Source organism: Fusarium solani, assembly GCF_023522795.1.
Source record: "Fusarium solani strain SB1 chromosome Unknown bctg00000007, whole genome shotgun sequence".
In the NCBI taxonomy this organism is placed as follows: Eukaryota; Fungi; Ascomycota; class Sordariomycetes; order Hypocreales; family Nectriaceae; genus Fusarium; species Fusarium solani.
The window spans coordinates 1,581,236-1,594,730 of record NW_027072150.1 but is presented as its reverse complement, the minus strand read 5'-3'; the positions used below and the strand labels follow the sequence as shown (position 1 = coordinate 1,594,730).

The window sequence follows — 13,495 nt, the reverse complement described above, 5'->3', positions numbered from 1 at the left end:
CCTTGTTCCGGGATCCTCGCGGCGCCCTCTTCTTCTCTCAGAGCGCTACTCTCTGCCACTCTGGCCTCTTTCAACCAATCCTGCCCGTCATCCCTCAAAATTTCCTCCAACATGAAGGTCTTTCCGCTCCTCCTGACGGTCATCACATTCCTCCTTTGCACGGGTGCGGTCCCTTGCACTCCCAAGAAAAAGCCTGGAAAGTGCCCCAATCTCGTTCGAAATGCATCCTTTGGTGGCAAGGGCAACAAGCCATGGCGCTATCTCGATAAGGGCGCGAGCCCCTTGAAGAGCCACATATTGAAAGAATGGGGCAAGACCGGTTACACTTCGCTGTAAGTGTAGATTCCAATCCTTTCCCCGACTTGGTAGCTAATGAAAATCGCCAGCGTCTTTGACATCACCAGAACCAACCAACGCCCTCAGGCTTACCAGAGCGTCCTAGGCGTTCGCCCGGATAAGAACTATAATGTCAGGTACTCTTACAAGGTGATGAACGGCGCACCTAAGCCAGGAGATGAGTGCAAACTCAAAGTGCAGGTCGGCCAGGACTTTAGGGAGGACGCTATTGAGGGGGCATTCATCAAAGGGAACTGGACGGAGCTGGGTTTCAAGTTCACGGCAACGAACATCGAGCCCACCATACAATTGTCGGCTCGCTGCGAGAAAAGCACCGAGAATGGTGTACAAATAGCTGTTGACGACATCATCTTGCGCGAGGTGACAACGGACTGTCCGCCTTGAGGATTCGGAAAGGGGGGTCGCAACCAGGAGCTTGATGACAAGCTGATTACTCGTATTTTCATTTTTTTTTTTGTTTAATTTTGGCCATGCATCATTAATAAAATTATTATCAAACGATTACCCTTGCGTCGTCATGGAATGTGATGGCAAGCTGGTCAAATGTGTGTGTGTGTTGTTGACTTGGACATTGCATGTCTAGAGCCAGTCATATCGTGAACTCGGCTCTGATGGTGAGTGGAATCTCATTCAAAGGAATAAAAGATTCACGGATGATTAATCTATAGACTGACTTACGCCAAAAAGTACAGAAAGAACCTCGGCGACGCTACCAGCGTCAAGACGGGGCTCTTGGATTCTGCTGACATCGTATGTAAACTCGACGTGAGTTGGGCGGTAGGGAATGGGTTCTTTCGGTATCAGCGCTTAGTTCTGTCATGCATTGATAAATACCCCGATTATTGTGCCTGGTGTCCTCTTGGAAGTCGTCATTGATAACAACCTGGAAGAAAAAGTTGGGCAGCAGGCCAGACTGACGCTCTGAAGACTTGAAGTTGTTCTCTTTGAGGCTGATAAAGATTCAAATGGCCAGAAGAGGTCATCTAATTGCAGTAAGAGCGCGAGACCATGGCAATTCCTCCAACAGATTGAGGGCGATAGTTAGGGGAGCGAGTGCATCTGAATCGCGTGACCAACTGGATACATACAGTTGACGGCACATTGTTCAAGGGAGCCCTGAGACAACGCTTTTCCCACCAACTGCTGCTTAACTTCAATTCCCTTCCAACTTTCTATCAAGCCATAAGTTCACAGTCATATCTCCGCCTTGCCCTCGTCTCCTGTGAACCCAAGCTGCCCCGTCAACAGCCAAATGCATCGAGGGGTGAGCGTAGTGTGACAGGTTTCTGGTTTAACGCAAGTGCTAGTAGGAAAATCAGAACAAAATTCCTGCATGTTTTAAGGCCTTGGCTGCTCTTGGAAGTCCATGCTTAGATATGTAAAAGTGCCCTATTTTACCTTCCAGATGTTGGTTTATCAAGCCCTCCCTATGGAGTGGAGAGATATCAACTTCAGGTCAGTCACATGGAGTCTAGGTGCAATTTTGACGCAAGCAGCAAGCTCAACATGGTTTGTTTGCTTCCACCTATACCATTTCACAGGAGTAGGAATATGATCCTTGACTTGAGATTCCCTTCCAAGATTCCTTATGCTTTTTTCACCTACCTATGAGGTGATGTTGACTGTTTGTCAGTGTCCAAGCTACCTACTCTCTGTTGTCCACTCAGGTGAGCAACTTAAGTCATAGAAAACCCAATGCCCCCACTAATTACAACTCAGTGTGATCATCTACAATTAGTGCGTTGGAAGCACTGTCGATTTACTGGGATCGCCTCTCCTGCTCCTGGCCCAAAGGCTCTTTAGCTCCAACAGTTGGCCGAGCATTCCGGCCCGCCGACACATGAGAGAGACTACATGTTTGTTTGTAGTGGACTATATGGAAGGCATGTGAATTTGGAAAGAAAAAAAAATGATTAGAATACAGGCACTACATATCGAGCATAAAAAATCTGCTGCCTGGAGTTATGTTGGCCATCTATCTCTGATAGAGCATGTGTCAACGTCAAGCAAAAGGTCGAGCCATAGGACCAAGATGCCACCCTCATTAACCTTCCCAGCAAGTACCATACCGTTCTTAAGAAATCGCACAACGTTGTCAGACCATTACTTGATCTTTATTACGCTTCCTCAGCTGGCTTCTCCGGCTCCTCTTCAGTTGGCTTGTCAGATCCCCCTTCAGGTGGATCATCAGCTTTGGGATCATCGGTCTTAGGATCATTGGTTTTGGGCTTGGGCACCTCCTTCACTCTATACACAACTCTGACTGGGTGACCCCCTGCAAGCCATGATAGAGCTCTCACCGACCAAGGAGGGGTCGGCACCGGGGTCTTTGGCTTTCTTTCCTTCTGATCCTTTGATGATGGGCTCATCTTGCTAGATTTGGTTCCAATGTCTTTGAGGAGTCGCAAGTTTCTGTTAGTCGTTTCAAGAAATGGCTGAGAAGCGGGGCTCAGTTACGTCTCCTCCGGCCTCCCAAAAACGTGTCAGTACTCTTTCGAAACCAGCCCGCTGGTTTCCCAAAATAACCGAAGATCACTCACTCTTCAGAAAGATAAACTGCGTCGTCTGCCTCTTGCTCTGATGTCTCCTTCTCGGAGGACTGCTTCTTTGAAGACTTCTTCGAATGACCCTTCTTAGGGTGTCTCTTTTTAGATTTTCCCTTCTTTGATGTCGTATACCCCCACTTTTTCAAGTGTTTTGCGTCCCTCTCGTCAAACTCTATATCGTAATGACGCTCAGCCTTGGCAAAGTTACCAATACCCAGTCGTGGTCGAAATCCTAGATGTGATAAAAATCCAACATGCCATGGCATACGCCGAACGATAATCTTTCCTCTCTTGGCCTTTTTTCGTGGGCGTGTCTCTTCAGTTTGAGGATTTTCGCTCATCGAACCGTGAACTTTGAGACTTACCAACAAAGCCTTCCACTGGTCAAATCGGCCTGGTTTCGAGAGTCAGCATTGTGGCCAAATCTCGGTGGTCTGTAGTGCGTACTAGTTAAAATACACCGTTTTTGCAAAGCCAATTGTCTTGACGTGTTGCTTTTGGAGGTCGCTTCCGGTAGGTAGGTGGATGGTTGGTTGGTGGGATAGTATACTGAAGAATACAGGAAGCATGAGAGCTACCAGAGAGAAGGCTGTATATAGAGAGACGCAGCGCTCGTGATTGAGAACTCACAAATGTCTCTGCCCATGATTCATTTCATGCTTCCTGTCACACTCGTCTAGATTGTGTTGATTGCTCGGGCAGTGGCACACCAAAATCATTACGTGGCTAGTTTGCTCCTGTTACACTCCTCAGAGGAGAACACGTTGCTGTAGATGTCAATCACTGTTGATAAGTCCCAAAACATGAAGAGATATGATCGTGGACCAGTTTCATTCCCTTTGGTAGTCCCCTGGTCTTTCCGGGGTCTTCATCTGGCCCTTGAAGTGTATATCAATCACTGTAGCGGTCTTGGGCCACTCATCTCTACTAAGGCTCGACAACTTGCAAGGCCATACGAGCCTATCAAATTTCTATTTAATTCCACAGGGGTCACGTTTCACATTGACTGGTGAACCTACTTGGCCTCCTGTTCGTCCCTGGACCGAATTTCGCCGTGACTCACCGCCAACATCTGCTCCTTCGCGTTGCTGCCTAGCCTAACAGTTCCTGACTTGATTTGATCCTTCAACTACTTAAATCATCCGATTGAAACCTGTGTGAGTTTTGAAAGACGAGATCAGGAAAAAAACAACTTGTTGAAATGGCGCGCCTCAAACACCCACGAAATTGCCCCCACGCCGTCTTATTTACCGACATGTCTCCACATGCTTCGGCCATCTCGTACTATCAACGCCCATCCAGAGAAGAACGATTGGCGGCAGCCACCCTTGCGAATAAACAAAGCTCAGCATCAGCTTCAAATGATCAAGAGCCTCCAATCTCGGCCTTCCCTGGTGTGAATCTCACGCCGCAGGACGCCCTCGATTTGGATCCAAAGGAACCACCACAAAGCCTCAAGTCTTTTGCAAGAGAAAGTCACCGCAACTCGGTCACTACAAGAAGGAAAACTCTCTACATCGTCGATAGCCCTTCGCTAGCTCCTGATGCTGCTTGTATGAGCGATTGGGTGAAACCACAGACAGCTGTGGGTACCAACTCAGAGCTTGAGCACGAAAAGCCAACAGCAGACGATATCGCCGAGTACATCGGGGCGTTCTATCACGGACTTGACGTCAAGGTGCTCCATAATCAATGCGTTCTTAGGCACTGTCGATTGTCTAGCTCCAAGAGTCGCCAAGCTGACAATCGAGGAAATGTTGATTTTGTCATCGACAATGGGACGCCTACTCGAGTCGACTTTCGTGCGTCCGGCGACGGTGTTGCTAAAGGTCAGCTCAATCTCTCGCACATGCTTGACGGGTTGTTGGCGAATGTGCCAAAGGATGCTTTTGCTGTCATACTCTTGACGCACTTTGACCTTTACGAAGACGAAGAGGATGACTTCTGCGCTGGGCGCGCATTTGGGGGCTCTCGGATCTGCATCGTCTCAACGTTTCGATACAATCCAGTGTTGGATGGACACAACAAGGTTGATCACGCACATAGTTGGCCGGCGTCTCATTGCCAGGCTTACGTGAATGGTCTTTGGGAAAAGGACGAGCCCGAGCTCAAAGGGAGGCACAAAGAGTTTGACCCTGCGGTGATGATTCACTGCAACAACACATCCGATGCACCTCTTGCGGCTGCTGTAACAACATCACGAGGCATACTGGTACCCAAGACACCGGCTGACTGGAATGGGCTTTGGCTAACCAGAGTGTGTCGCACCGCGGCCCATGAGCTGGGACACTGTGTGGGCATGGGGCACTGCGTGTACTACGCGTGTATGATGCAGTCGACGGCAAACATAGCTGATGATGTGCGCCAGCCGCCATATCTTTGTCCTGTCTGCGAAGCCAAGGTGGCATACACGATCCGTGGAGAAGCGGTAAAATCAAGTCGAAACGTGGAGATGAGACGAAAAGCAGAGGCACAGTGGGTTGTAGAGGCGCATCGGCGGATGAGAGACTACTGTGAGGAGAACTCACATATAGGCATGTTGAAAGCCTATGGTTCGTGGTTGACGGCGAGGCTGAAGCAGATTGAGAGTGAAAGAGAGAAGGACGACGTTGAGGTCATTGTCATCGATTCGGATTAAAGCTGCAGTTTATGGTCATTGAATAGCATATGCTTGCCTTAGAACGGTTCTGTATTGTTGAGAAATGTAGCTTCAGTGAATTCGCTGTCTCTGCCTTCGGCTGCCCGGGTCATCTCATTTAGGGGCAGATTTTGGGAGTGGAAATAATTCTGTAATTCCTCTTGGCTGTTAATGAAAGTGTGCCATTGGGAGGGTTTGCTCCTTCTTTGAACTGTGGATCTTGAAAGAACTAGGTGTCTTGAACCAATCAACCTCCGGTTGGCTGCATTGTTCATTGTGTATCGTACCTAATTACTGTTCAAACGTGAGCTGAGTCTTCTCTTCATGACATAAATCCAAGAAAAACGGTCTGAACAAAGGCAAAACAAGTGAGGGGCACAAGGAATAAAGGGCAAAGTAATATTGGTTATAAGAAGCTGGCCTGAATTTTGAATGGGGGTCCGTCACATTCTGCTGCTCGACACACCACAGACGGTCAACATCTCAGCTTCACAAGATGTGTCAGTTTGTGGAGCTCGAGTTTTCCTGCGGCGAAAGCGGAAATCGCCATCGAAAGAGGACAGGAGCGGTCTGGAGATGCAACACTCCCGTCGGTTGCATCTTCAACGAGATAAATATGTCCATCACCGAGACCGTGTTTGACATTCGGAATTTGGATGCCTCAAACTTCAAGATCCTGTATGTTGGCGGGCATTATGACAATTGTGTCCGGAGAATGGGAAAGGAACCAGTGGAGAAGATGACCTTGCGCAAGGATATTAAGACGAAACTCACGAAGTTTAAGGAACACGTCGAGGCTCTATGTAGCAAATCCTCCCCGACGAAATTATCCACTCAAGAGCCGTCTTCAGGCAAACCTCCTCTGCAGCAAGCCGTATATGACCCCGACAGCATCTGTTCTTCTGGGCCATGCACGAAACCCGTCATCACCATCGACAGCTGCAGAGGCCTTTTCTGTGAGGAGCACACTTGCGCTGCCCGAGAATGGGGATGCCTCATAGATGCTGTGACCAAGAGGAACAGTCCTCAGCGCTCCATTTACTGTTCTGCCAACACCTGTGAGAAGCTTGGTTGTGAGGTGAAGGTTGCCCACAGGGACGCCATCTATTGCGAGAAGCACTCGTAGGTTGAATTGCATACTCTCAGACGTCTTTGAACGAATAATGACTTACTATAATGTCAATAAATTTCACCCATATTATCCACTCTTAAATAGGTTGTTGGCTGAGAAGGGGAAAGGTGATTTGATCACCTCCTCTGTTGGTTTGATGGAAGTGACTTCTGCCCCGACAAATCGCACTGAACATGAGGTATCTGCTATCTTCCCCATCACCGTCACTATCACCCTCATCTCTCGGCAGTACCGACCTTTGCCTTGAGACCTTGGCAGGGCATACGATATTGCATGATACTACTAAAATCTCCGACTAAGATTAACAAGTAAGGTAAGTAGAGATTGCTTATTCATGGATTTTCTATCAAGGGACTTGAAGATGGAATGTCAAGAAGTACTTCGCTGACCACTCTCAAGGAGCGAGCCTTCTTGACCTCTCCCTATCTTCTTGCTACTGTTCCTTTTCCAACCCTCCATGAAACGATGAGTGTTGCCGAACATCATTTCATGTTCCAGCTTTGTCTTGACGGTAGCAGTTGCGTGGGATTTGATCGAGGAGAAGGATCATGCTCGTCTAATCAAGAGCTGACTCCAACTCAACAGCCTCAACAAGCTGTAGCGTAGTACGATTGACTGAACGAATTAGATCCGATATGCCACCAAATTTGGCTCTGACCTCGTATCAATACACCGGTTACTATCCATACTGACTGGGCCAAAGGACCACACCTGCAGGCTTCGTCATAGGCCTCATTCTGAGAAAACTACTTATAAGGGTAGGCTATATAAAGTTAAGAAGACATTGTATCTTTAGATGAGCCATGTCAGGAGCCTTAGAACCTCGTTTAAAGCTCTTAAACCAACCTAAGGGCTGACATGACAGTCTAGGTGCCGTGCTTATATTTCCTCTAAAGCACCAATTAATCCTCTCTACGTACGTACATACTGTTTCTTGCTTATATTCGATCCCTGTGTAGTATTTGTGAGGTTGCTGATAAGGGAGCTGAGGCGCCCCCATCTTGAACATGAAGTAGGCGCAAAGCACAGACTTGAAAAAAGCTCGCATATTCACTCCATATCTAGCCAATACGCTGAGTGCCACGTGCTTTGCAGCCCGAAAATGCCCAAATTTCCCGTTGCTGAGATCAGGTTCTGAGCAGAAAGGGAGAGTATGAGGCCTGGGTTCAGACTCCTAGAACGACTGGGAAACAGCAAAAGGGCTCAATCGAGCGGTTTGACCGATAGCCACATCGCAATTAGGTTTTGGGTCGGCGCTCTACTGCTGAGGAAACATCATTTCAAGAGAACAAATAGATGAGCTTGCGAATGTTCTTCCTATCATCAATAGCGTCTCCAAAAGAGGCCACCACGGCCACTAGCCACACTAACGAAACCTTTCATTTCCGCACTCTTCTCATTCCCATAAACTATTTGCCACTTTTATCCTGTTGAAGGCGGACCTGTGGTGTGATGATTGTAATCGACGAATTCTGAGCGCAAGAACATGGGGTTAAGGACGGGTCAAGTTGTGGCATTTCTCGCTTGGCTCCTCCGTTACAATATGAGAATCCTATCGATAACCGAGAGGTAAGATCCAAGCTCACGTCATGCTTCAAAGTACAGTCAATTGAGAGGCTCTGCAGTCATCACCCAAGAGAGGCTCCATTGCGCGAACCAACGATGCAACCAAGATCCTTAAGAACCCATAAGGGGACCAATGACGAACCGGTATTACAAAACCCTGCGGGCCCGTTGCTCGCCAAGACGACGCTAGCTACCGTCAGCTTACGGGCTTGCCAGCCCTTCGGATGACTGGAGCGACATCTATTGGCTGGCGGTCCCATTGTTGAGATGCCGTGGCCAGGACCCCTGCTCGGCAACTTGTTGAGGTCTAGATTTCCTTTTTGAGGCCCTTCGCTCGGCGTGGTATCAACCTGCTTGTCCTCCCGTTTCCCAAGGGTTAGCTGCGCTTCTCCTCATTCAAAGACTGCGACGCCATGTCATGGCCGGAGGTAACCAGTTCGCTGCCTTTGCAGCTGCTGGTAGGTAGCAGCGTTCTCGTTGCAGTCATTTACACGTTCCGCGACGCGTTCTACCCTCGGCCCCTGGATTTTATCCCTTACAACGCAGAAGCCAAGGAGCGCATCTTGGGTGATCTCCCCGACATCAAGGCCGTTGGTAGTGTGACCAATTGGCTAGCTGTTCAACCGACAAAGCACCAGTCACCTCTATTCCAGGCCTTTGTCGCCCCCTTTGGCAAGCCATGGGTTGTGGTCGCGGACCATCACGAGGCGGCCGACATTTGCATGCACCGCCTCAAGGAGTTTGACCGGGCCAGAGTAACCATCTCCGTCTTCGGGGGCATTATCCCCGGCGGTCAGCTCACTCTCAAGAGTTCTGATCCCCAATTCCGAAGGAACAAGGAACTTGTCAAAGATTTGATGACACCGTCTTTCCTGGCCGAGGCGAGTCTTCAATCGTAGTTTTCTTTTCATGGATGCTAACCTGCGTCTAGATTTCTGCCCCTGAGATTTACGACAAGTTTGCTAGACTTCTCAAGCTCTGGGAGTGCAAGGCTATCCTATCCAAGGGACGTCCTTTCGCTGCATCCCGCGAGATTCACCATGCCGCTCTTGATATTATCGTCTGCGTTGCGTTCGGTCTTGAGCCTGATCAGACACAGCTGGTCAGGGCCCTTGAGGCTCTTGACGCCGATCACGATAGTGAAATCAATACAACCGGAGGACCCGATGATGAATTCGTTTTCAAGGAGGAACCTCTTGCAGAAGAACTCGAGGCTTTCACAAAAATGTCTGACAGTGTAGCCATGAGTATCAGGTCCCCTTCGCCCCGCCTGTTTCATTTCCTCTACGGTAACCTTTCCTCTGTCATGAGAAACGCCCGCCGTCTGGCTACGCGTTTACAACAACGTGAAATCGCCAATGGCCTTGAACGCCGACGTACTGGTCAGGCTCAACGGTGCGCTGTGGATCAGATTCTCGCTCGAGAGGAGGCCATGGCAGAGAAGGAGGGTAGAAAACCTGATTACTACTCACAGACGATCACAAGCGAGGTTTGTAAACGGCGGCCAGATATGCTTAGTACGAAGCTGACGTGATCCTTACAGCTGATGACATATCTCATCGGTGGCCACGAGACCACTTCGTCCGCTCTGCGGTGGGGAATAAGTTATCTCAGCAGTGACCAGCGTGTCCAGGCTCACCTCCGGGAGGCACTTGATCAAGCTCACCCCCAGGCTAGAGCTGAAAAGCGGCTCCCTTCACTCGAAGAGATCATACAGGCCCGGGTGCCATACCTCGATGCCGTCGTCGAGGAGGTGCTCCGCCACTCACGTCCCCTGGCCATGTGTATGCGTGAGGCGCAGACAGACACGCAGATTCTGGGCGCCCACATCCCCAAGGGCACGACAGTCGTGTTCCTAGCCAACGGACCAAGTGTCTTCACACCTAGGATACAGTTTGACGAGTCTCGCCAGAGCGAGTGGGCTACATCACGAAGGGAGAAGCATCCTGTCAACGATGAGATCGATATAGGGGCTTTCTCCCTGAGAGGTGGCTTCGAGTAGAGAAGCAGGAGGATGGTACCGAGAAGACGGTGTTTGACGCGAACCTATTCCCTATTCAAGCGTTCGGGCTCGGTCCGAGAGCGTGTTTTGGTAGGAGGTTGGCATACCGCGAGATGAAGATCTTTTTCACGCTCATAACGTGGAGATTTGAACTCTTGTCGTTGCCAGACGCTCTGGCAGTACCCAAGGAGGTTTTCTCCCTCACCCGAAACCCCAAAGAGGTTTATATCAAGTTACGATCTCGAGTTTACTAGACTTCACTATGCTATCAAAGCTAGTTAATGCAAAAGGTTCATGGCACATATGACGGAGATGCAAAGTGCCCAAAGTAAGGAGCGTGACTTATAGAGGTAATGACTGTAGAGGCACAAAGTTTCCGAGGTAATGAGTGCCCCAAAAGTAAGGTGAACGAAAGTAAAGATCGAGTGAGAAGCCTCCCTAATAGGCCCTTTCACAGGCTTCCTGAGTCATCCTCTAATCCGGGGATTTTCAAAAATTGGCGGGGACAACAAAGTTGTTCCAAGGGATCTCCACGTCGACGGCCTTGGCCACCAACTCTTCGAGAGCGGCTAGCTTCTCGAGCTTGTACTTGTTCAGGACAGACCTGTGCTCTGAGTACATCAGAGAGGCCATGAGGCCTCCGAGAGAGGTAATACCGTTCCTCTCTCCGATGCCCAGGACGGTCGTGTCAATGTGCGTTGCGCCAGCCTCAAGGGCAGTAAAGGCGTTGGAGACGGCACATCCAGTATCATTATGGAAGTGAGTCTCGATGTCGCAGCTAATAACCTGTCGAAGGGTCGAGATCTTTTCATCGACCTCACGCCAGGTGGCTCCTCCCACCGTGTCGGCAATTCCCACTCTCTGGGCGCCAAGACGGTCAACAAGCGAGTACAGCTTAATGATCTCACTAAAGTCGGAGCGGAAGGAGTCCTCGCCGGAGAAGCGGACCTCGACGCCGTGGGACTGGGCGAACTGGATGACCTCGGTGGCCTTCTTAGCGATCCAGTCCAGGTCCTTGCCGTGGGAATGCTTCATGAGCTGAGCAGACGTGCCGATGCACATGTTGCTGTGAGGTGTTGTCAGTATAATGTTGGATGTGCTGGGTTGTGTTGGTAGAGACATACATTCCGTCGACGCCAGTCTGGACGGCAATCCTGGCATCATCCATGTTGCATCGAATGTGGCAGAGGATCTTGGCCTTGAGACCCAGCTTGCAGATGGCCTGGCAATCCAGCTTGGACTGCTCAGACGCAGCAGGCGAAGTCAGTTCGAGCTGTGGTGCTGTGTCAGTTGAGTGTCACGATTATCTGGTCACGCGACAACTCACATATTCAACTCCAAACTCGTCAAGGGCCTGAGCGATCTTGATCTTGGTCTCGGTATCAAAGTGGGCCGTAGCAAACTGCTCACCCTCGCGCAGGGTGGTGTCGATGATGCTAAAGTTGGCCAAGTTGACGGAGGAGCGCATCGAGGTAGCTCCAGAGCTGGCTCCTCCATCGGTGAGATCGCTGATGCTGTCGGCGAGAGAGTCAGTATCGTCGTCGATAGTTGTAGTTGTGTTCAAATCGTTGATGTCAGGGCTCGTTAGGGAGGCTTCCAGGACGCTGCCATTGCGTCCTACAACATGTTAGCTACCCAGCAGACAGAAGAAGCAGAGGAATACAGCGACATACCGTTGCCCTCCCCGTCCGAGGCCTGACCAACCCCACCTCCCCCATTGGCACCAGAGCTGCTGCTGCTGGCACCATTGCCCATGGTGTGGCTCGTATGGTGACCCACGCAATGCGTTCCGCTGCTATTGTCGCCGCCGTTGCTGCTGGCGGCGCCTTGGCCCATGGTGTGGCTAGTGTGGTGGGAGATGGGGTTGTTGGCTGTCTGCATTGTATCTGCCTTAGCATCCAGACTATGCAGTGTCTGTTTCTGAGTGTGTTTTTTGTATGTGTATGTCGTCGACAAGTGGTGATGTGTTGCTGAGGAAGAAGAGACGGAGGAGAGAGAGAGGATGGAAGAGCTTGATATTTGCTAGTGACTCAATGGCCGAAGTTCGGACCTATTGGATCAGTGAGTTCCCCGCACTTGACCCTCTGAAGGCAACTGGAAAAGCTGGGCGGGCCGCCTGCACCGCCTGGAACGCGCTACCGACCTCGCTAATGCAGGGCGGAGGCCGCTTTTCAGCTGCCGGGCAAATCAACAGGTAAAATGACGCAGCCAAGCCCTGCAGCTTGCCACAATAATTGGGTCTCAAGGCATTGCCGAGGCGTGACGACAGCCTTTTCCCTGCCTGGTCTTTCTTCTTGTTTTTTTTTTTCTTGAAATTTTTTCCAATTTTTCCGCCCACGTTTTCCCCGTCCTTGCCGGCCGCCCTTTGCTTGACAATTCCCCGCACACCTAATCTGATAAGATCTGATTAATCTTGGTTGTCCTCACCGCTCCCTTTGTGACTTCTATTGCCTCTATTGCCTCTAGTACTGTACGCCGTGTGTTGCCCATACCGCCCGGAACAGTGACGTGCATGTGCTATTGCATATGATCGTCCCTGTTGGCGGACAGGCGGAGCCGCTTGGAAAGGGCCACGTATCATGGCGTTTGGGGTACATCAGCTCGGTGTGCACGCACATGCTGTTGCACTGCCGAGAGTGATGCACCGTGCTCAATACTGTTCCCTTTGTGAAATGAGTAGAAAGATCTCGATATGCTTTGCGGTTGGAAAATGGTGTCACCGTCAATTGTCCATTGCTGGCTTGCTGTGGCTTCCTCACCCAGCCATTTCCCCTGCCCATACTATACAAGGTTTGTGGCGCCAGATATGGTTTGCACCTCATCGAGTTGTTAACTCTGAGATTGGTAAATTCATACTGGTCAAGAGAGACCGAGAGGTGCGACACAAGGGAAGATGTAGGGCACAGTATCTACATTGTGGTTGTGGCTGTTTGGTAATTGCCTCACATCATCATTTCACCGTGAGAGGCTGAGGTTCCAAGGTCTGAAAGCAGCCAACGAGATGAGTTCATCCATACTTGGGGGTGCCTACACATGCTGCCAAAGATCGATCACGTCGAGTTGATCAAGAGGCAGCTGGACAAGACGAGTTCAGTGATGCGCACAGCGTCATCGACACCAACCAGACGAATTGGTTGCTGATCTAGTCATCGCGACGCCGTTAGCACTGGTAGAAGGTGCTGCAGGTGTGTTCAAACTGCTCAAGGCATTTCTTAACCAATCCTCGTTGACTTTTGAACTTCTCAGCTGTTTTC

The 13,495-nt window shown here is 50.1% G+C and overlaps 6 protein-coding genes across 6 annotated transcripts; 4 read left to right on the top strand and 2 right to left on the bottom strand.

Annotated features, from left to right (window-relative positions):
* Positions 1-111: 111 nt before the first annotated feature.
* MRS44_011381 (uncharacterized protein) lies at positions 112-741 on the top strand (the record flags this gene model as incomplete). Its single annotated transcript, XM_046273687.1, has 2 exons — positions 112-332; positions 387-741. 2 exons carry the CDS (start codon positions 112-114, stop codon positions 739-741), a joined length of 576 nt encoding a protein of 191 aa, XP_046134913.1.
* A 1,733-nt stretch (positions 742-2,474) lies between these two features.
* MRS44_011380 (uncharacterized protein) lies at positions 2,475-3,549 on the bottom strand (the record flags this gene model as incomplete). Its single annotated transcript, XM_046273688.2, has 3 exons — positions 2,475-2,769; positions 2,898-3,297; positions 3,534-3,549. The coding sequence occupies 3 exons, from the start codon at positions 3,547-3,549 to the stop codon at positions 2,475-2,477; spliced, it is 711 nt and encodes a 236-aa protein (XP_046134914.2).
* Positions 3,550-4,158: 609 nt separating this feature from the next.
* MRS44_011379 (uncharacterized protein) lies at positions 4,159-5,541 on the top strand (the record flags this gene model as incomplete). The annotated part of the gene is made up of 1 exon (XM_046275729.2): positions 4,159-5,541. One exon carries the CDS (start codon positions 4,159-4,161, stop codon positions 5,539-5,541), a length of 1,383 nt encoding a protein of 460 aa, XP_046134915.2.
* A 496-nt stretch (positions 5,542-6,037) lies between these two features.
* MRS44_011378 (uncharacterized protein) lies at positions 6,038-6,667 on the top strand (the record flags this gene model as incomplete). Its single annotated transcript, XM_046273689.1, has 1 exon — positions 6,038-6,667. One exon carries the CDS (start codon positions 6,038-6,040, stop codon positions 6,665-6,667), a length of 630 nt encoding a protein of 209 aa, XP_046134916.1.
* A 1,985-nt stretch (positions 6,668-8,652) lies between these two features.
* On the top strand, positions 8,653-10,241 carry MRS44_011377 (uncharacterized protein; the record flags this gene model as incomplete). Its single annotated transcript, XM_065619709.1, has 3 exons — positions 8,653-9,134; positions 9,206-9,728; positions 9,783-10,241. 3 exons carry the CDS (start codon positions 8,653-8,655, stop codon positions 10,239-10,241), a joined length of 1,464 nt encoding a protein of 487 aa, XP_065475781.1.
* Positions 10,242-10,730: 489 nt separating this feature from the next.
* On the bottom strand, positions 10,731-12,122 carry MRS44_011376 (uncharacterized protein; the record flags this gene model as incomplete). The annotated part of the gene is made up of 4 exons (XM_046280983.2): positions 10,731-11,307; positions 11,366-11,514; positions 11,569-11,858; positions 11,915-12,122. The coding sequence occupies 4 exons, from the start codon at positions 12,120-12,122 to the stop codon at positions 10,731-10,733; spliced, it is 1,224 nt and encodes a 407-aa protein (XP_046134918.2).
* Between the last annotated feature and the right edge of the window lie 1,373 nt (positions 12,123-13,495).